Raw genomic sequence first — 22,666 nt, forward strand, 5'->3', positions numbered from 1 at the left:
GGCTGGCCTGGGGGGAGGGGCTGCAGGTGGTTGGTCAGCCACGCCCCTGGTTGAACTCCGGGTGAAGGGGACAATTTGCATATATGGCTTTTATTATATAGATAATACATATACTGTTATTATTTTTCTTTCCACTTGCTGTTGTTTCTTTTTGCTTTTTGAATGAGTCTCACAGGAACAGTTAATGAGATTAAATTAAAGATAAATTAAACTATAAATATAGGGTGTCCCAAAAATATATAAACACACCTTGAATAATTATAAAGGCAGTGTATATTAAAACAACATTTTCACAATTGAGCTATCGGCTGTTAGAGTGTGTATACATTTTGGGGGGGGGATACCCTGTATAATTAATGAATATTGAACTTAAACATGGAGAATTCGTTACTAATTGTTTAGTATTATTATTTACAATGATTTGTAGTCAATTTGCAGTTGAAGCATTTTAAAAATACTGAAGTAGTACAAATTAAAATGGAAGAGAAAGGAAAGTCTGAGGAGTTAGTGGTTTGGGAATGATGTTGAGAGAGCTGGTCAAGCAAAATCAGAAGCCTTCTTGGGAAAAGATGTTCCTTGAGAGAATTCAAAAGCACCAGAAGGCAATATTTTAAAATCATTTACTGGATGGCTCCTTCCTGCAGCTGCTTGTAGATTTGCTAAAAGTCCAGGGGTGAGATGAGACAGTTGCTGGAACAATTGAGGACCTAGAGCAGTGATGGCGAACGTTTTGAGCTTGGCGTGTCAAAATTTTGAAAAACCCTAACTTAACTCTGGCACCATGTCACATATAGAAATATTCATAATTTTTTTTGGTATTTGCAACCATAATAAAAAAAGATTTATATTTTTTATATTTATTTTATATATTTAAATGCCATTTAACAAAGAAAAATCAACCAAAAGATATGTATAAAATGAACAAAAACAGAAAAACAGTGTACATTTAGGAAAAAATAATAATAAAGCAATGATAACCAAATGGTACGAAAACTAGAAATTAGTGACTTTTTTGGTGCTGAAGTTTGTCTGCTAATTCTTCAATTGCAGGTTCATACTTGGTGCAATATTATTTAATGCTGAGAACAAAGTCTCACAAAAATATGTTGATGAAAAAATTGTTAGCAAAGTCATCGCTAGATTTTTTATATTGCTAAAAGTGTCAGGCACTCTGTTCCAAGCACTCAAAATTCCTTCTTCATAGTTGCACTCTTCATTTTTCAAACGATTTCGTTCCAGATTTTCAAGTTTCGACCTTAAGTCGACAAACACATGAGTCCAAATGCTACCTTGAAAATCTGCAAGTTGCATCTCTAAATCATCAATTTGCATCCATTGGAAATTATTCAATTCCAAAGTACTGTAAACTACATCCAGATACTTAATTATTTTAATGGTCTGTTCTAGGCTTCTAAATTGGTTGAATCTTTCACTGAACTGTTCAAAGAACGAGTTTACTATATTCTGGTACATAAGTATAGACTCCATTACACTTGTTGTAGTGGTCTTCTCAGAATACGTTTTTATCCAAGGAAAATACTTCTTGTAAGTTTTAGTTTCAATATCTTGCTTGAAAATTTTAAGTTTACTTTCAAAAGATTTGATGTATCCAAACATAATGTCAATGTTTTTGCCAAAACCTTGTAATTTTAAGTTCAGTTCATTCATATGAACAGAGATCTGTAAAAAACATCAAATTGCTGACCCACTTATGACCATTGATCTGAGGAAAGTTTGCCAGATCCTTATTCTCAGTAAATACCATTATTTCTTCAAAGCACTCCACAAATCGCTCAAGTAGTTTTCCTCGACTTAGCCATCTCACACTATTGAACATCAGTAGTCCACTGTAGGTTGAATCAACTTCCTATAAAAGTACAGAAAATTCTCGCTTGTGAAGGGGTCGAGAAGCTATAAAATTCACAATTTTTGTTACAAATGACATTAAATCATTCAATTCTGAGAATCCCGATTTGGCACACAACATCTCCTGATGGATAATGCAATGAAAAGGTGCAAGTGGATGTATAATAGCTTCCATAAACAATTTCAGGAATCCCACACTTTTCCCCACCATCTTTGGTGCCCCGTCTGTAGTGACTGACACAATTTTAGAGATATCAATGTTTAGAACACTGAATGTTTTTATAACAACTTTACATATTTGGTTTCCTGATGTACTCATTGGCACTGATTCTATCAACTCTTCTCTCATTGTAAGACCATCAGAATATCTAGCAATAATGGCCAACCGAGCATATGATGTGACATCAGTAGTTTCATCAAGAGAAATCAAAACATATTTACAACTATTTAAGTCTTTTTTTTTATTGACTTTGTACGTTTTTGTCAAGATCTGTTATTCTGTCTTTGATAGTATTTCTACTGAGTGGTAACTTAGGAATTCTTTTAATAACATCATCTTTTTTTTCATATCGTGAAATAGAGCTGGTGCACATCTTAGAAATGTTTCCTTAATAAATTCTCCATCACTGAGGTCTTTTCCATGCTGAGCTATGGAGAGAGCAATATAGTAACTTGCTGATGTTAAATTTGTAGAGCATATTACAAATTTAATGATGGAATTTGATTGACTTTTATAGAGGTGTAGCTGCCTAGAAATGCATTCCTTCCTTTCATCAATAATTTTTTTCAAGAGCTGACAATGATTAGTTTCAAAATGTCTCTTTACATTCCACGTTCTGCTTACTACCGTTTCATTACATAGTATGCACCATGAATTGTTGTTTCTGTTGACAATCCCGTATATCTCGGTCCATATGTCTTGAAAGGGTCGGCTACTGCTACTTCCACTTCCTTTATCATTCAATCTTGCTTTTTTATTTTTTTGATTCTCCATCACAAGGCTGCAAAAATAAATATAAATGACGGCATTTTTTATAAAAGGTTGATAGTTTTCTTACCTATTAACTTTTTGCAGTGTTGTTGCACTGACTCCTGGTGCAAAACAATTCAAAAATAGTATGTATAACCAACAAAAATATGGTGCTGTAATCAATTATCCGACACGCAGAATGTCTCGTCGAGCACTGTTGCACTGTATATCTTTTTCTTTTTTTTTTATTAGTTAAGGTATTCCAAATGTGTCCTCATCCCCGCACTAACCCCTCCCCTCCTTTCCCCCGCCCCCCCTGCAAACTCATGCTCCCATCACCCTGTTGTTCATGTCCATTGGTTTGGCTTATATGTGTGTATACAAGTCCTTCTGTTGATCTCTTCCCCTTACCCCTACTTTCCTTCTGGGGATTGATAGCATGATCGCTGTTTCTCATTCTTTGGATCTGTCCCTTCTCATCAGTCTATGTTCTTCTCTATAATCCACAAATAAGTGAGATCATGTGGTATTTATCTTTCTTTGACTGGCTTATTTCACTTAGCATAATGCTGTCCAGTTCCATCCATGATGTTGCAAAAGGCAAGAGTTCCTTCTTTTTTACTGAAGCATAGTATTCCATTGTGTATATGTACCACAGTTTTCTAATCCACTCATCTTCTCATGGGCACTTAGGCTGTTTCCAAATCTTAGCTATGGTGAATTGTGCTGCTATGAACATAGGGGTGCATATATCCTTTCTGATTGGCGTTTCTGGTTACTTAGGATATATTCCTAGTAGTGGGATCACTGGGTCAAATGGGAGTTCCATTTTTAGTCTTCTGAGGTAGCTCCATACTGTTCTCCACAGTGGCTGCACCAATCTGCATTGCCACCAGCAGTGCAGAAGGGTTCCTTTTTCTCCACATCCTCTCCAACACTTGTTGTTTGTTGATTTGTTGATGATAGCCATTCTGACAGGTGTGAGATGATAACGCATTGTCGTTTTGATTTGCATCTCTCGTATAATTAGTGACTTTGAGCATGTTTTCATATGCCTTTCGGCCTTCTGTATGTGCTCTTTCGAAAAGTGTCTATCTAGGCCCCTTGCCCATTTTTTATTGGATTGTTTATCTTCCTTTAGTTAAATTTCATGAGATCCCTGTAAATGTTGGAAATTAAACCCTTATCGGTGGTATCGTTGGCAAATATGTTCTCCCACATAGTGGGTCTTCTTGTTGTTTTGTTTTTATTTTGATGTAGTCCCATTTGTTTATTTTCTCTTTAGTTTCCATTGCCCTAGGAGCATTATCAGAGAAGAAATTCCTTCAGCATATGTTTGCAATTTCGCTGCCTGTGGATTCCTCTAGTATTTTTATGGTTTCCCGTCTTACGTTTAAGTCTTTTATCCATTTTGAGTTTATTTTTGTGTATGGTGTGAGTTGGTGGTCTAGTTTCATCTTTTTGCGTGTATCTGTCTAATTTTCCCAACACCATTTATTGAAGAGACTGTCTTGACTCCATTGTATGCTCTTGCCTCCTTTGTCGAATATTAATTGGGCATAGTGGTTTGGGTCAATTTCTGGGGTCTCTATTCTATTCCATTGACCTATATGTCTGTTCTTGTGCCAGTACCAAGCTGTTTTAAGAACAGTGGCTTGTAATACAGTTTGATATCTGGTATTGAGTTCCCACCTACTTTGTTCTTCTTTATCAGGATTGCTGCAGCTATTTGGGGTCTTTTTTTATTCCAGATGAATTTTTGGAACGTTCGTTCTAGATTTGTGAAATATGCCCTTGGTAATTTAATGGGGATTGCATTGAATCTATAGATTGTTTTGGGTAGTATGGACATTTTGATGATGTTGATTCTACCAATCCATGAACATGGTATGTTTTTCCATCTGTTTCTGTCTTCCTCTATCTCTTTTCTCAGTGTCCTGTAGTTTTTTGCATATAAGTCTTTTACCTCCTTAGTTAAGTTTATGCCTAGGTATTTTAATTTTTTTGGTTCAATAGTAAATGGGCTTGCTTTTGTAGTTTCACTCTCTGTAAGTTCACTATTGGTGTAAAGAAATGCCATGGATTTCTTAGCATTAATTTTGTATCCTGCTACATTGCCAAATTCATTTATTAAGTCTAATAATTTTTTTATGGAGTCTTTAGGGTTCTGTATGTACAGTATCATGTCATCTGCAAATAAGGACAGTTTTACTTCTTCTTTTCCAATCTGGATGCCTTTTATTTCTTCTTCGTGTCTGATCGCAATGGCTAGTACTTCCAGTACTATGTTGAACAGGAGTGGTGAGAGGGGGCATCCCTATCTTGATCCTGTTTTTAAGGGGAATGGTTTTAGTTTTTGCCCATTGATTATGATGTTGGCTATGGGTTTATCATATGTGGCTTTTATTATGTTGAGGTATGATCCCTCAATTCATATCTTGCTGAGAGTTTTTATCAAGAAAGGGTGTTGGATTTAGTACAATGCTTTTTCCTCATCAATTGATATGATTATGTGCTTTTTTTTTTTCTCTCAATTTGTTTATGTGATGTATCACGTTTATTGATTTGCGGATATTGTACCATCCTTGCATCCCTGGGATAAATCCTACTTGGTTATGGTGTATGATCTTTTTGATGTACTGTGGGGTCCAATTTGCTAGGATTTTGTTGAGGATTTTGGCATCTATGTTCATGAGGGATATTGGTCTATAATTCTCTTTCATTGTGTTGTCTTTATCTGGTTTTGGTATTAGGGTGATGCTGGCTTCATAGAATGAGCTGGGAAGTGTTCCTTCCTCTTGGATCATTTGACATAGTCTGAGGAGGATAGTTTTTAGGCCTTCCTTGAATGTTTTGTAAAACTCCCCTGTGAAGTCATCTGGCCCCGGGCTATTGTTTGCTGGAAGCTTTTTGATTACTGCTTTGATTTCCTCCATAGTTATTGGCCTATTGAGATTTTTAGATTCTTCCTGATTAAGTTTTGGAAGGTTGTATTTATCTAGGAATATGTCCATTTCCTCCAGGTTTTCTAGTGTTTTGGAGTAGAGTTCATAGTATTTTCTAACAATCCTTTGTATTTCTATGTGGTCTGTTGTTATTTCTCCTCTTTCATTTCTGATTTTGTTTACTTGGTTCCTCTCTTTTTGTTTCTTGGTGAGCCTGGCTAGAGGTGTATCAATCTTGTTTATCCTTTCAAAGATCCAGCTCTTGGTTTTGTTGATCTTTTGAATTGTTTTTTTGGTCTTTATGTTGTTTATCTCCGCTCTGATCTTTGTTATTTCCTTCCTTCTGCTTACAGTGGGCTTTTTTTTGTTGCTCTCTTTCTAACTCTTCGAGTTGTAGAGTTAGGTCATTTATTCTCATTGTTTCTTGTTTCTTGCAGTAGGCTTGTAGAGCTATGAACTTCCCCCTCAAGACTGCTTTCGTTGTGTCCCATAGGTTTTGGATTGTTGGGTTTTCATTGTCGTTTGTTGCCATGATGTTTTTTATTTCTTCTTTGATCTCTCTGGTAACCCAGTCGTTGTTTAATAGCATGCTATTTAGTCTCCATGTGTTTGATTTTCTTGGATTGTTTTCGTTGTAGTTGATTTCCAGTTTTATGCCTTTGTGGTCTGAGAAGATGCTGGATATGATTTCAATTTTCTTGAATTTTAAGAGACTTTGTCTGTGACCCAATATATGGTCTATCTTTGAAGATGACAAATGTGCACTTGAGGAGAATGTATATTCTGTGGCTTTGGGGTGAAATGTTTTGAAGATGTCAATTAATTCCATTTGATCTAGTGAGTCATTTAGGATTGATGTTTCTTTGCTGAGTTTTTGTTTAGAGGATTTGTCCAATGGTGATAATGGGGTGTTAAGGTCCCCTACTATGATTGTATTGCTGTCAATCTCTCCCTTGATCTCCTCCAGAAGTTTTCTTACGTATTTGGTTGTTCCTATATTGGGTGCATATATATTTACCAGAGTTATTTCTTCTTGTTGGACTGCTCCCTTTAGTATTTGTGGCCATCTTTATCTCTTTTTATGTCCTTCATTTTGAGATCTAATTCGTCAGATTTAAGTATTGCTACCCCGGCTTTTTTTTCACTTCCATTGGCCTAAAAACATTTTTCCATCACTTCACCATCAATCTGTATGCGTCTTTTTTTCTGAGGTGGGTTTCCTGTAGACAGCATATATATGGGACATGTTTTCTTATCCACTCATTTACCCTATGCCTTTTGACTGGGGCATTTAATCCATTTACATTTAAAGTTATTATTGATAGAAACTTGTTAGTCGCCTTATTTTTCTTTACCGCTGCGTTCCTTCTTTGTTTCCTATTTTTTTTCTTTTTACAGCATACCCTTTAGCATTTCTTGCATTGCTTGTTTGGTTGTAATAAAATCCCGTAGATCGTTTTTGTCTGTGAAGCTCCTGATTTTACCCTCAATTTTGATTGATAGCCGTGCTGGGTACATTATTCTTGGATTCAGACCCTTCCTTTGCATGAGTTTGTATATTTCATTCTATTCCCTTCTTTCCTGATGTGTTTCTGTTGACAAATTGGTCTCTAGTCTGATGAAGGATCCTTTGTAGGTAACTTTCTGTCTCTCTCTGGCTGCTTCTAAGATTCTTGCTTTGTTGTTGGTGTTTTCCAGTTTAATTATTATGTGCCTTGGTGTCGGTCTTTTTGGGTTCATTTTGTTTGGGACTCTGTGAGCTTCTTGGATTTGTGTGTGTTTTTTCTTCCCTATCTCAGGGAAATTTTCCGTTATTATTTTTTCAAACAGATTTTCTATTCCTTGTTCAGTTTCCTCTCCTTCTGCCAGCCCTGTTATTCGGATGTTGTTTCGTTTAGTGTTGTTCCAGAGTTCTCTTAGGCTCTCCTCATGCTTTTTAATTTTTTTTTCTAAAAGCTGTTCTATTTGGGTATTTTTTCCTACCATGTCTTCTAGCTCGCTGATGTGGTCCTCTGCTTCTTCTAGTCTACTGTTGATGCTTTCTATTGAGTTCTTTATAGCAGTGATGTCATTTTTCATTTCTTCTTGGTTTCTCTTCATTTCCTCTTCGTTCCTACACATATTGTTGAATTTGTCTTCTATTCTTTTCATCCACCTTATGGCCATTTCTCTGAATTCTTTCTCTGACAGGTTGCTTGCCTCCATTGCCTCCATTTCGTTTACTTCCTTTCCTGATGATGCCTGTTTTTCTTTCATATATGGGTTGGTTCTTTGTTTCACCATGATCTCTCTTCTCCAGGTGTTTGGTTATGTAGTTCTCTTTCTGCTGCGTTGATTTAAAGGCACAAAATACAACACAACAAGGCACAACATACAAGGAACTGAAAACAAATGTATTTACGATATTAATAACCCCAAATAAAGGTGACCACCGAGCGAAGAGAATTAGGGGATAAAGAAGAAAAAAGAGAAAAAGATTAAAGAGAAAAAGAAAAAAATACAAAAAGGAATGCCGAAATAAGATTGGGAAAAGGGAGAGAAGAAAGAAAAAAAAGTGAGGGAATGAATTAGAGGTGGGGAAGAGGCTATTTGTATGGGGAGAAAACTCTAATAGAATCACATCTAATCCCAGTGAATTCCAGCAGCAGATCCCTGGAGATTAATGCAAACTACAATCAACCACTAATATCAAGCGAGGCAAGGGAATACAGAAACACAAAAATAACGAGAGAAAGAAAAAGCAAAACAGAAAATTAAAAATTAAAAACAAAACAATCTCCCAAACAAGCATAAAAAAAAAAACCAATATACTTAAAATCAAGCAAACACTAGCAAAACGACAGAGAGAGAGAGAGAAAAAATTGGATAGTGAAGAAAGATAAGAGAGATGTGTATATAGATTTAGAGCAAGGGATTGGAAATTAGATATATAATTAGGGTGAATTTAGGCAGTGGGTAAAAAGAAGGAATAGGAAAATCTAAAGCAGGATTAGGGTAAGAGAAACAGACAACAATAGGGGAAAAGTGAGTGGCTGAAGGGTAAAGGTGAGATAGAGAGAAATGATGCTAAAGGAACAATGAAAATAGAGTGTAGAACATTAATCCCAAAATAAAATAAAGAAAAGAAAAGAAAATGACTCTTGAAAAAATGGTAAAATGATAGCAATAATACTGGTTAAAAAACGTAGTAATTAAAAAGGTAAAATCAGGTGATGAAAAAAAATAATAAAATAGGTTCTTAATGAAATGGTGAAAAAGGAATTAAAAAAAATAAAAGATAAAAATGTGCAGTAGTGAAGGTGCTTCAGATCTTATACTCTTCTTTTTGGCATGCCTTAGTCCTGCCAGGCGTTTTGGAGAGCGTTGAATTTCCCTGCGATACACTGTCCCTCCATGCTGTAAACCACAGTCCTGATTTTAAGGCAGGTTGTATTTGTTTACCAGACTGCCTTTATTTGTATTTACAGAAGAGACAGTTCGTGGCTCTGCCTCTGGGTGGCAGTGTGTCTGGATTGACCTCTGAGGCTATACATCCTCTGTATCCAGTAGTTAGGGTTTATTTTCTCTATGGTACTTGAAACTGGTTTGTGAAAGTCCACTGCCCAGAGCTGGTTCTTTAATCATTACTCCCCGCTCTGTTTCCCGGTCTCCCCAAAAAGAACTTTCCCCTACAGGCTCTGTGAATGACCCCAACTGGGGAATCCCATGCACTGGGTTTAATAATCAAACGCATGGATCTAAGGGGAACTGTAACAACAAGAGCCTGAGAAGTTGTGGGAATTTGCAAGCTTCCACCTTCCAGGTCTGTGCGCAGACTCCACACGCCCACTCGCCCCTGGCACCAAGCACCCGGCAGACTGGCAGAATCCGAGGCTGCTTTTTTGCATCCAGTCCAGCTATGGGCTTATTTTTATCGTTCCCTTCTGCCAGCAGCCCTGTGGGGCCCCTCCCCCACTCACGGGTCACGCTGGTCCAAAGGGCCACGGGCTCTGTGGGGTGCAGATTTCGCCCCGCGCGGTTCTCTCTTCAACCTGAATTGCAAACCGCACCTTTCGGGGAAGTCTAACCTTTCTGTGAGAAGAAGCAGTGCCCGTCTGAGTTCACGCAGTCAAGCTGCTTGAGATCCCTTGTTTCCAGGTTAGTAGCTGATCTCTGGATGCCTGTAACAGCCACTCAAGATGGCACAGTCTCCGCTGCTGAGCCGGCGCACAGGGAGACGTTTCAGCCGCAGTCTCCAACCGTCCTTTTTTTTTCTGGGAGTTCTCTGTCTTTCCCAGCTGCAGACTGTCTCTCAGCTGAATATCCCCTGCCTATTCAGGCTGTATGTTACCCGTTTCAGCTGCTCACCCTTATCTGCTCCAGGACAAGGCACAGGACACGTCCGTTTATACCTCCGCCATTTTCCTCCCCTTATATCTTTTTCTTCTGATCCTCCCACTCCTGTCTCCTAATGAACATGGCGATCAAGTGCGTCGATTTGCAGAATGCACCCGAACACACAGGAAGCTAACCCGAGGCACATGTTGACAATAATGAGGCCGTTTCCAGAATTGGGCATTTTGTCACTCGAGTAAAAATAAAATGTCTTGAGTAAAGAGTAACCTCTTTATAGTGCAATTCTTAACCTTTTTATATTAATGTCAATATTGGAACAATGTATCTTGGATGTTTTCACTATGTATCTTCGCTACACAACACTGATGTACATGTTTACATCTGGTTTTAGAATTGCGTTGTTGATCATGAGTAACATGAGTAATAATATTACTCAAGTGAAGCCCAGCTCTGGCCATTGCGAGAGACAAATATATGAATACGCAATTTTTTGTCTCTGTCGATGCGTGTCACCCAAAATGGTATGCGTGTCATAGGTTCGCCATCACTGACCTAGAGGACTAGTAGGGACTGCGGTCAAGAATACACCTGGAAGAATCAGCTTTGAAAAGGATACTAAGACTTCTTTTTTCGAGATTACTGGAAGGAAGAGTGGAAGTGAATGTCCGAGTCAGGGGCGTGAGACAATCTCACTAAAATTGCAGCAGATGTGAGAATTAAGTAATAAGTAACCTTGAGGAGAGGACCGGAGGTATGGAATGGCCACTGGGTGGCGGGGGGTTGGAGAAGGAGCAGAGCAGCTCTCTGAAGCTGACAGGATTCTCGAGCTGTTTTGAGGGTCCTGCTGAAGTGGGCAACTTGGAATTGAAGTAAACCAAACCAAGTGCATGTAGGTCAAGCATTTCAAACACTAAAATGAACCAAGTTTATGTGGGCTGCAAAACAAAAGCTTCAATTTTCATAGAAAGGTTTATTTCGATAAAGACATGCTGAATATAAAGGGCTGAAATAAATGAGTAATCGTTAACAAAAAATAATAGAACGTTTTAATAAAAATTAGTATTTTTCATTGAACATTAACTTCCCAGACACTGAATAACTGCACAGATTAATAAGCACAATGCAAATATACCTACTTTTCTCATTCTCCAAAAGCAAAGTATTTCCTGTTGCACATACCAAACAAGTCAGTACAAGACTAATGACGTGGCCATCGGCTGCTAAGATATTCTCTGCTAGTATTAATGGAGAGAAATGGTATGCCTGCGCATAAAGCTCATAAGGGAAATGAATGCAACACAACTATATAGTAATCAGTCATTAGCAAATGTAGTTAGTAATTAATAATTATGTAAAACAGGTTATTGTAAAAATTAGGTTACGAAATTTTTATTAAAACGTTACATACTGTTATATTCGCTGAGCCACAAAAATATTCATTGTGGGCCACATGCGGCCTGTGGGCCGTGAGTTTGACATGCTTGTTGTAGGTGATTGTTCTGTTGCAGCTCTTGGGAGGATTTGGAAGGTCAATGAGGGCAGAAAAATGGTGGTAGTTGTGGAGTGGAGCTTTATAGAGCTGAATTTATTTCATTTGAGAAAGGCAGCCTGTTCAGTTGAAGACATTGGGGTTCAGCATGATGGTGAGCGGAGCCAGAGCAGAGTGTGGATGACTAATAATCCAGGAGAGAAGGGAGAGCTACATGGCAGTCTCAGACATCAAGGAGTAGGTCTGGGGATACTGACAGATAGAAGAATAAGGGTGGACCAAGAGGACAGAGTTGCAGGTTGGGGTTCTAGGTGAAGTTGGAAACCAAATGCAATGTGCTTCCATCTGAGCAAAGGTAAAGGTCCCTGGAGTAGAAGGGTCTGGGGCTTATAAGTGTCATCCATGTGGCCATTTGATCTTGTCACCCAGAAAATGACTGGACAGGACATGAAGAGGTTGAGGAATGGTGGGGAGTGCATGCTAGCAAAAGAGATTGGATTGTTTCTTTAGGAAAAACAGTTCCTTTCCCAAGGGTGTCAGACCTAACTAGGTTGGGGTCATGGTTTCCTCAGCCAGAACTACTGATACCAGGATATGGTTGAAGTTAAAAGCCTTCCTCCCAGTGTCAACCTTTCTTGGAGCTTCTCAGTAAAACCCAGTTATTAATGGTGACTGAACCCCCTCTACAATTTTTTCTAGCATTTCTTGGAATTGGGTTAATTTTAGCTATAAAAATAAATGGAAGCACTGGTCTTTGAGACGATGGGTTGTGTTCAGACTAGCACTTTGAACCTCAAAATGAGTGACTGACTAGATCAGATCAACCAGTTGACAGCCTGATTCCATTTAGTCAGATTCTCTGAAGGCTCTGGAGAAGCTTGGCATCCGCATAAAAGGCACCATACTTTTACTCTGCCACCCGACTGTTCACCCCCTTCTCTCCCTGATAAAGCTGTCCTGTCCTTCAAACTTCAGCTTAAATGTTGCTTCCTGGTGACGTCTTCCCTGAATGCCATTGATAGACTCGTTTAGGCGTCATTCCTGCCGTGGAGACTGGACTCTGGTTGTGAAATTATCACATTGTAGTATTATTTCTCTCTCCCTTAGTAAATTGTGAATTTTTTAAAAGATGGGGACTGTAGCTGTTCATCTTTTCATATCCAGCTCACTGTGCTTTTTGACATGATATTCAGTAAATCCTTGCTCAGTGAACACACAAATATAAGTGTGATCTATTTTTCACAGTTTCATTCCAGCTTGTTCATTCTGAGTCAGAACCGCCCATGAATTGAAACTTTCAGACAACTATTGAACCATGGGGATTCTACTTTGTTAAGTTCTATCCCATTTTGTTTTTTGTTTTTTTTTGTTGGTTTTTTTTTTTTTCTGGAGAACTTACAGAAATGTTAAGGAAGTGTCAGGATATTCTACACAAGGGATATTAGGGTAATATAGCGTAACAGTCATTGGGCTAGGGCAGCCATGGGCAAACTACGGCCTGCAGGCCGGATCTGTCCCATTTGAAATGAATAAAACTAAAAAAAAAAAAAAAAAAAAAAAAAAGACCGTACCCTTTTATGTAATGATGTTTACTTTGAATTTATATTAGTTCACACAAACACTCCATCCATGCTTTTGTTCCGGCCCTCCGGTCCAGTTTAAGAACCCATTGTGGCCCTCGAGTCAAAAAGTTTGCCCACCCCAGGACTAGGGTGTAAATTCTTGTGTAACTAGAATAGGCAAAATGCATACCTTGAGATGGAATTTTTTTAAAGTGAAATTGTTCCTCTAAATGTCTGTACTTTGTTCTCTGGAATGTAGGAAGCAGTCCATTAGTTCAAATCTGTCTTATTTTCTTCAGCTTGCTTGCTACAATTACTGCTTTCTTCTACAGATGGAAACAAAAGAAATTTATGCTCAAATACAGCTTCTACTGAAAGATATCGATTTCCTAAGAGTCAGAGAAGCAGAACTGAAGCGAAGAATTGAAGCTTTTGATTTGTAAGTAATGTTTTCATTTTGACTATTCAGAGTCTGTGAGTTTAAAACAAATACTGGTAATTATTCTAATGCTAATTGCCAAGTAGAGTTCTTGGTTGTAAAGGTGCATTCAGCTAGTTTTAAAAGGCATAAGTTGAGAGAAACAAAGAATAGGATTTTGCTTTTGAAATATTAGTTATTGGGATGAAAAGCAGTGAGACACCATCATCAGGCTACAGTAAAACCAGACCAGTACTTTGAAGAAGCTAACAACTCTTAACAAATTATGTTCAGTCACACACTTATGTTTAGTCTTTGAGATCTAACGGTTCCATGTGCATGTAGTAACTCAATGCAGTGGCTCTGACTTGATTTGTACTGGGTGATGGATGTGTGTGTACTAAGTGCTCACCAATATTTCATTCTTCACATTGTACCTGCCATTAATAGCAAGCTCATCAGTCTAGTTTATGAAACAGGTTTCATTTCCATTAGGTTCTACTATTAGTTGACTCTTACTTCCTTAGTGGATTTGTCCTGGTCTTCATTAATGTGGTTAGATCATTTATATAGGCTTTAATTCATTTTATTTTTCATCTCTGCTACATTACTCTGTTCTAAGCAGTACTGAAGTGGTAAATTGATCATGACAGAAAAGGAAAGTGACATATAAGCCATCGATTTTCAACTGGTGTGCTGCAAGAATATATAAAACATGAAATACCTGACTGTAATCAAGGGCATTAACCTCTTTTTCCTTAGATTTTCAAATAAAAAAAAAAGACAACCGTCAACACAAAATAGCTGTTCATTGTGAACGATTCAAAAATATACCTGTTTTTTTTTTTTTTTAAATGGGCAAATGTATTTTTGGCATGCTGTAGAATTTTAGTAGTTTATGTGTGTCAGAGATAAATAAGGTTGAAAACCACTGATATCTTATATAATAAAAGCCTAATATGCAAATTATCCCCTCTACTGGAGTTCAACTGTGAGTTCGACCAGTCGCTATGACGTGCACTGACCACCAGGGGGCAGATGCTCGGACCAGTAGGTTAGCTTGCTGTGGGCACTGGTGGGCTGGACTGGAAAGTGAGATGTGAGGTGAGAGCTGTCAGAAAGTTCCTGGGGTTTGTCTTGAGCCCTGGGCAGAGGCAGGTGGGGGCGGGAGCCAGGAGGGACCGGGTGGCTGGGGAGGCTTCTATGCTGAGAGCCTGGACTATGCAGCCCTCCGCAGTCTGTGGCTTTCTCAGTGCTCAATTTATAATCTTCAGAGCTGCTTATATTTATTTGTTAAGTTTCACTAACTACTCCAGGAGAGTGGGTAACACCATTATAGGGGGCAGGCCAGGCATACCTGTCCAAAGCCAAGGTGCAGCCTCAGGCTCCTGGAACGCAGCTGAGAGGGGGGTGGGGCTGAGTCAAAGAAACTGAGTCCAAAACTTGAGGCGGAGGCAGCAAGAGGTGGAGGATGATAGCTGTGCAGGGGCCTAGAAAAGCTGCTGGGTGGGGACAGCCAAGGAACCCAGTGCCTCTCCCACGGGACAAGGTCTACATCCCTCCCTCCTCCTCCCGGTGACTTGTCACCCCAGCTCTTCTCCAAAGGTTGGACTTGCCCCACAGAGCTCTCCACCACTGCACACCCCGTACTGCCTTGTCTGCCCCACCCCGCTCTGCACAGCCCCGCTCCATTCCCACACAGCCTTTGGAGAGCTCCGCCCCAGAGGAGAAAGTGGGAGGCTGCAGACAGGAGGTCACATGAGGAGGGGGCAGAGCAGGGCCCACCAAGTTAGATGGAGGGGAAGGGGGGAGAAACCCCACAGGACTTGGGGCAGAGACAGGTGGGGAAGGAGGGCCATATGGAAACTTTGCCCTTGGTTGAAGTAGAAATCCTGACCCCATTTTACAGACCCTAGCAGAGTGTGTGTGTGGGGAGGGTCAAAGACAAAAGAGGGTTTGAGGGGACTGGATGGAGAGCAGCAACATTTGATTAATGGCCTACTTATTATTTTTATTGATTTCAGAGAGGAAGGCAGAGCGAGAGAGAGAGAGAAACATCAATGATGAGAGAGAATCGATCGCCTCCTGCATGTGCTCCATACTGGGAATTAAGCCCGCAATCCAGGAATGTGCCCGTGACCGGAATCAAACCCAGGACCCTTTAGTTCGCAGGCTGTGGCTCTACCTACTCTGCCAAACCATCTAGGGCGACCCATGGCCTATTTAAAAACCACTGCACTAGGCTGAGCAGGGGTCTTACCATGATGGTGTTACCTGATAATGAGGGTGTCTGTCTTTATGTTGGAGTAATTGGAACTGCAACGAAGTAAAGACACACCAATGGAGCCTGCAAAGGGTTTCCATGCACACAATGCAATTTGCTTCATGTGGCAGCTGAATTTGGTGAGCAGAGCCTTAGAAGAACATGCGGTCTCCAAGACCAGGGGCAGGGGAAAGTCCATGCTGAACATTCTGTGCTGTGAGTTACAACCTCTATATATAAAGGCATAATATGCTAAGTGTCTGACCGAGTGGTCAACTGACTGGTCGCTACGACTTGCACTGACCACCCGGGGGCAGATGTTCCAACCAGTAAGTTGCTTGCTGCTGGGGTGGGGCCCATCAGGACCAGGCAAGACAGGACCAGACTTGCCCTGGAGCCCTCCTGTAATCCCACCCCAGCCCCAATTGGGACTGGGTGAGAAGATCAGGACTGTGTGAGACCACCATGATCAGCCAGGTGGAGGGACCCCTGCCATTCATGAATTTGTGCACCAGGCATCTAGTAAGCTAATAAGTATAGTTTACTGCTCCTTTGCTTTACATGTCAGTCAGCAGAGGGTGCTAACACATAGAGCTTTTATCCTTTGCTTGGAATGGTCAGCATTCCCTAGCACTTACCTGGCTCGATCAAAGGGAAGACCATTCCATTCTTCAGTATTTGGAAGTTCTGATTGACCCATCTATCTTTTTCTATTGTTCAGCACTCTTCAGTATTCAAACACTAGATTATTAAATATCAGAAACAAATCTTTTGTCTTTCATACCTATGGGCTGACCAGTTAAACCTCACAGAAATAATCTTACTGAAGAAATAGGTACTAAAGCAAAAGTACACTAACTTAAGTTTGGTATGTAGCTTTTCTCTGAATTTATTATGGCCATTTATTACCTGCAATCATTTTTTAAGTGTTCATCATCTTCTATGAAAAGCACTTTGGTCTTGAAACTTACACACTCCCTGCAGCCTGGTGCACCATGCTGCTCCATCTGCTACTTCAGATCACACATAACTTGGTCAGTTCATAAAATAGATGGAGAACTCCAGCTCTTTTCCAGTTAACTTCCCAGCAGTGACAGTCACATAACAGTTTTAGCTTGTGGAGCTAAAATTATGTTATTTTTTTCTCCTAAAGTCTTTACTTCAGCTATTACATTTTTTATTTGCTTTTTATATTTTTGCTAATATCAGAGGCTACAGAAGAAAATCATAAAAGTGTGGCTGATGCACTTAGGAGACAGGATCCTGAATATAAAGAGCATGGAGGAGACCTGTGACCAAAAGCTCAAGAATGAAATTCTAAAGAAATTGTTTGGTGTTCTTAAACAAGTAATATATTTGGATTAAGTTGATGGAAACACAGCAATACTAGTGAAGTAGATAAGACTATTAACATTTTGTGGTGATAGTGTTTAAAAAAATATGTGTTTTTATTGACAGTCAAGCCTGTCCCATGAATATTTAAGATAATTTTAGAGAGTTACAGTATAGGGAATAGCATCCTCTGCTCTTTCTTACTCATGTATTGAGGGTTTGTGATTTGCTTTCATTTTATGGCACATTGTGAGTTGCTCAGCTCACATTGTAGATAAGCTATAAAAGTGGTTGATCTAAGGCAGTTGTTCTCAACCTTCTGACCCTTTACAGTTTCTCATGTTGTGACCCAACCATAAAATGATTTTCATTACTACTGCATAACTGTAATGTTGCTACTGTTACGAATCGTAATGTAAATAGCTGTTATGCAGGATGGTTTTAGGCGACCCCTGTGAAAGGGTCGTTCAACCACCAAAGGGGTCGCGACCCACAGGTTGATCAACTTTTTAAAAATTCATTTAAAAAAATAATTTTAGGGAGGAAAGGAGAGAGACAGATAAAAATCAGCATGAGAGAGAAATATTGATCTGTTGCCCTCCTGTATGTGCCCTGATCAGGAATTGATCCCATGACCTTCCAATGCACTGGACAGTGCTTCAACCATCTGAATCAGGCTGACCAGGGCTGGAATTATAATCCCTTTTAGTTCTCTTTTCCTCTCCCGCCTCATACTTGCCACTAAGATGGAGGTATTTAGAAATTTATAAATTATTCTGCCTAGTGGTTTTAGTGCTTATCAGGTAACATGTGCCCTGTATTCCTTCAAGATTCTGCAAAGCCAGAATCAAAAGAAATAAATGGAAATTACCAATGGAGCAAAAAAATTATACAGGGAAAGGAAAATATGATAACTATGGTTACTGTGACTTCCCTATAATCTGAGTTTTAATGTGTTGCAGTGATTAACTACTCAGTGCAGACATCAAGCCCATATGGTAACTTTTCTCTACAGTGCTCAATGTAGTGTCTAGCACACATGTGTTCATATAATATTCATTGAGTAAATGAATTTGTGGTGAAGAGATGACTCAGCTAACTTTTGGTATGTCTTAATAAGTGGTCTCTTTTTACTGCCTTGCCCGTAATTTGTCATGAGATTACATTACATAGTACTTACATTACATACTACTGAGCTTATTCTTTAAAAGAATTCTAATTAAAATATAGTACCTTTCCATGTATAGGTTTTGAAATGATGACATACATATAGTATGTCAGCTTCTCGAGTATAGTAGCAAATGCTGACATGTCTGTAGTTGTTAAACCTTTAGGAATAAATGAATGAGTAAATGTGTATGTTAATTTTCCCAGTGCTTCGCAGATCATGTACTGTTTGATGTTGTCTGGTTTGGGTATCCTCTATGACTTGAGCAAGGGTTGGAATTCACAGGATACTCACCATCTATCTCAACTGAAACGTCTGCTAGTGGCAGTTGGTGGAGATAAGTAAAACTTGAAAGTGTGCTTTTGGTATTGCTAACCCAGATATGAGGGTGGTCGAAGTTGGCTCCGAACACTATGCCCAGCCCTTTAGGGCAAAAGTTCTTTGGGGTGGGGATGGGGTGCAAGGCAAGGCAGGTGGATGTGACTGACTTCTTATTCTTGGGATTTAGAGTCAGTTGTACCAGTGTAAATTGAACTTAATTTACTTTTGTGTGCCAATCCAGACCACCATGGAATAATTGTTCTCAATAACCTCACAATAACGAGTTTTGGGAACCAAATTAAAGGATTGTAGCAGGTTTTATATTCAGAATTTGGATCTCTGGCTTTAGTACTGATAGTCCTTGAAGTTATGCATGGCCATGTTCATGCCCTTAGGTGCTCGGGTGCCACAGAAACCCATACATTGATAGGAATCTGTCCAGGAAAGTGACCAGAAACTCATTTTAGTCATTCTACTTCTCAGGTATCAACTTGAGCTAAAGGATGACTACATCGATAGATCTCACAGACTGGGTGAAGAGGACAGGAAGAATAAAGGTGATTCTTGTGGAGAAGAAAGCTGCATTTGTAAATTTCTGGTATAGGTTATTAGCTTCCCAAATCGGGCCTGTTCTAAATTTATATGTGTGTGTGTAGCTTACATTTTACTCTTACTACAAAATTAATCATTATTTTGTTTTTAATTTTACATATCAAAAATGACCTTAACCTGAGAAGAGGTAGGGTATTCAGGAGGTTTTTCTTCCCCCATCTACTTTCCTCCCTCCCCTTTGACCACCACTTGCTTGTTATCTATATTTATGGGCCTGTCTGTTTTGTTTTGTTTATTTTTATTTCTTAAGATTCCACATGTAAGTTAAATCATAGGGTATTTGTTTTTCTCTAACTTATTTCATCATAATATCCTTTAGATTCATCCATGTTGTCACAGGTGGCAAGATTTTATTCATTTCAGTGGCTGAGTAATATATCACATCTTCTGTATCCACACATTCATTTATTGATGGTAGTCTAGGTTGCTTCCAAATCTTGTCTGTTACTAGTAATGCTGCAATGAACATGTGGGTGCACATGTATGTCTTTTCAAATTGGCATGTTCTTGTTTTTTACATATACCGAGAAGTAGAATTATTAGAACATATGGCCGCTCTTATTATTTTTTTTTGGGGGGGGGCGTGGGGAGTGTGACTTCACACTGTTTTTCCATAGTGGCTGCACCAATCTGCATTCCCACCAACAGTGAGTGTATGAGGGTTCTCTTTTTTCCACATCTTGGCCAGCACTTGTTATTTATCAATTTATTGATGATAGCTGTTCTAACAGGTGGGAGGTGATATCTCATTGTGGTTTTAAGCATGAGAAACTTCATTTTTTACTTATGGAAAATCTTAACTTCTCCATTCCCTGTGACGTGGTTCCTTATTTCTTTTACTTGTAACATATGTTTATGCCTCATGATATTTTTACCTGACATACAACTTCCTAAACTGTTTTATAACTAACCCAGGAGTAGGAAAGTTGAATAATTTTTCAATCTCTTGATATTTTATATTTCAGTATATTTGTAGAAACTTGTCTATGAAAAGAAGTGAACTTAAGTAGAAATTTCAAAGGAACCAGAGCTGGGTACTTGATAAAGACCCATAAGGTCACCCAGTGTGTGGCTGCTGCTCTGTGACTATCTTGTGAAAACTAGACTAATACTTCTTAGGAATTAGTACCATCATGTAGTCAGCTAATTTTTTTTAATGATATATCTGCATAGACTCATGTTGAATGAAGTGAAAATGATGAAATAGGCACTAAAATCATAAGACAAATCTTTGTATTTAAGGAAATTCAGATCTTTGGGTATGAGGGCTCTGAGCAGCTGGTGCAACTGGTTGGTATGTGTAGTGGAAGAAAGTTCACCATATATGTGACCATTAAGACTTCCCATCACCTGTTGGGTAATAGGACTTATTTCTTACTTTCCCTACTGATTTTTGACTCTGACACCTGCTATTTTAGATGATGAAATAATGGTCATTAGGTCTGACATTGTACATAAATTCTTAAATGAGTTTTTATTCACTAGAAAAACATGTTTAATTGGTTGGATTTCTCTTTCAGAAAAAGCTATTCTTTTGCAAGAGCAGCCCATGGCTACCAATTTAAAACAGGAAGGAGAATGCAATCGTTCTGCAACTCGTGTGAAAGAACTTGAGGTAATTGCTAAGCCTATTGTTTTTTGAAGTTGATAAAACTTCAAGGCAGTAGATGAAATTTTAGTTTCAGTCATACATTATTTAGGCAGTAGATGAAATTGTAGTTTCAGCCATACATTATTTAGCTTGATGTGTTTAGACTGTTTATTTTATGACTAAGAAGGCCCAACTTAAGTTAATTTAGTAGTTCTTCCTTTTAGTCCTTCCTGCTTGTGTGCCTCGAACAAGTTCCTTAAACATTGGGGTGGTTGAGGTTCTGTGCTGAGCTGACCTATGTGCCTAGCCCATGGCAGGTGGCCAGTGCTTGTAGTTTCTGCCTTAGCCTCTTCTTCCTTCCCATCAGCAGAAGGTGAACATTCCTGTCATTACATTGGGATCTTACAGGTTAAAACAGAATGAGATGTGTTTTTCACATGCCATTTATTTTCTTGCTGTTCATCACGTGTGCTGTCTGAAGGACAGAGCTGGAACTTGATGTACCTGGATATATCCTGCACATAAAATGTATTTTTGCAGCTGTAATGATCTATTTATTTGAGAACATTGTAGACTTCTGTATGTAAACATGAAATGTGTAAAAAAAGGAAAGCACCACAGCATGTTCGTGATAGCTCAGCTTTTCATTTTTAAAAACATTGCTGCAGTCTGTGATTGCTATTGGGACCTTAGTTGTATCTGGAAAATGGGCAACAAACTTAATCTGAAGCACTTGCTTTGTAGGCCAGGGTTCTGCATAAGTATAAGGTTGGATGAACTTCCCCTGCCCCTTCTAGGGCAAAGATGAGCTTCCATGTTGGAATCAGGCTCTTCTTACTGCAGAGAATGAGTCCTCTGTCCAGTGACCTTACTTACTATGACACCCAGTTTATAGCAGCCTGCCAGTTTTTACATAAGAAGTACTGCAGTAACTGTTCAAATGCAAGTTTTTTTCAATTCCAGCTTGAACTCGAATCTCTCAAGGCCCAGTTCTTGGCAATAACCAAGCAAAACCACCTGCTGAATGAAGAGATGAAAAAGATGAGTGGCTATTCGCTTCTAAAAGAAGAGAAATTAGAGCTTCAGGCTCAAAATAAATTACTTAAACAACAACTGGAAGAGAGCAGAAATGAAAACTTTCATCTTTTAAACCGTATGCCTTTTTCCTGATTTGCATGTCTTTGTAATTCATATTAGCTTAATATTATGAAACTATGCTTTGTATCTGTAAGGAAGGCTTCAATCAGGAAAATTTTTATAAAATTAAGATTCTCAATTTGAAGTTGCTTCCTTTTTTGCTTGCTATTACTATAGTATATTATTAGTGTCACTAAGAAGTATCTTTAAACTACAAATCTGCCTTCTGGGTTGTACAAATCTCCCCTCACTTTGTGCTGCTCAGATTTTGCCATTGAGAAGGAGGAATGAGAGTGAGGTTGAGGTTATTATTCCCTCTCCACCATTGCATCCTCACCCCCACTGTATATATTGGCTGTGGACTGGCCCTGTGCCTCTCAGCAAGGCAAGATCCATTGCTTACAGGATGACCTCTCACCATTGCTCTGCGCCTGTGCCAGATCTTTCTTTCCCAGTTCTGGGAATTCTTCCCTCCCTGATGCTTTAGGCCAAGTGTGGGGACTGTCCTGCCCACAGGCTATAGAAGATCCATAAAATCTTTTGATCTGGCCCTGCCAAGGCATTAGGGGTGAGTTAATTAAATGTTTGACCAAATATAGGAGGCTAATTAAGTTGATAACTTTGTATGACCTGCAAGTGATGTTATAAATATCCAAA

General features: G+C 39.0%; 1 protein-coding gene across 1 annotated transcript in view; it reads left to right on the plus strand.

Moving 5' to 3' along the window:
* Nucleotides 1-22,666, plus strand: part of LOC132225499 (centriole and centriolar satellite protein OFD1-like) — a 49,141-nt gene that overhangs the window by 8,569 nt on the left and 17,906 nt on the right. The window contains exons 3-6 of the mRNA XM_059680608.1: nucleotides 13,500-13,606; nucleotides 19,153-19,226; nucleotides 20,802-20,896; nucleotides 21,836-22,025. Of these exons, the coding sequence (XP_059536591.1) occupies nucleotides 13,500-13,606; nucleotides 19,153-19,226; nucleotides 20,802-20,896; nucleotides 21,836-22,025 (466 nt within the window). The remainder of the gene's footprint in view (nucleotides 1-13,499; nucleotides 13,607-19,152; nucleotides 19,227-20,801; nucleotides 20,897-21,835; nucleotides 22,026-22,666) is intronic.

The sequence above is a fragment of the Myotis daubentonii genome, chromosome Y, assembly GCF_963259705.1.
Source record: "Myotis daubentonii chromosome Y, mMyoDau2.1, whole genome shotgun sequence".
NCBI classification, from domain to species: Eukaryota; Metazoa; Chordata; class Mammalia; order Chiroptera; family Vespertilionidae; genus Myotis; species Myotis daubentonii.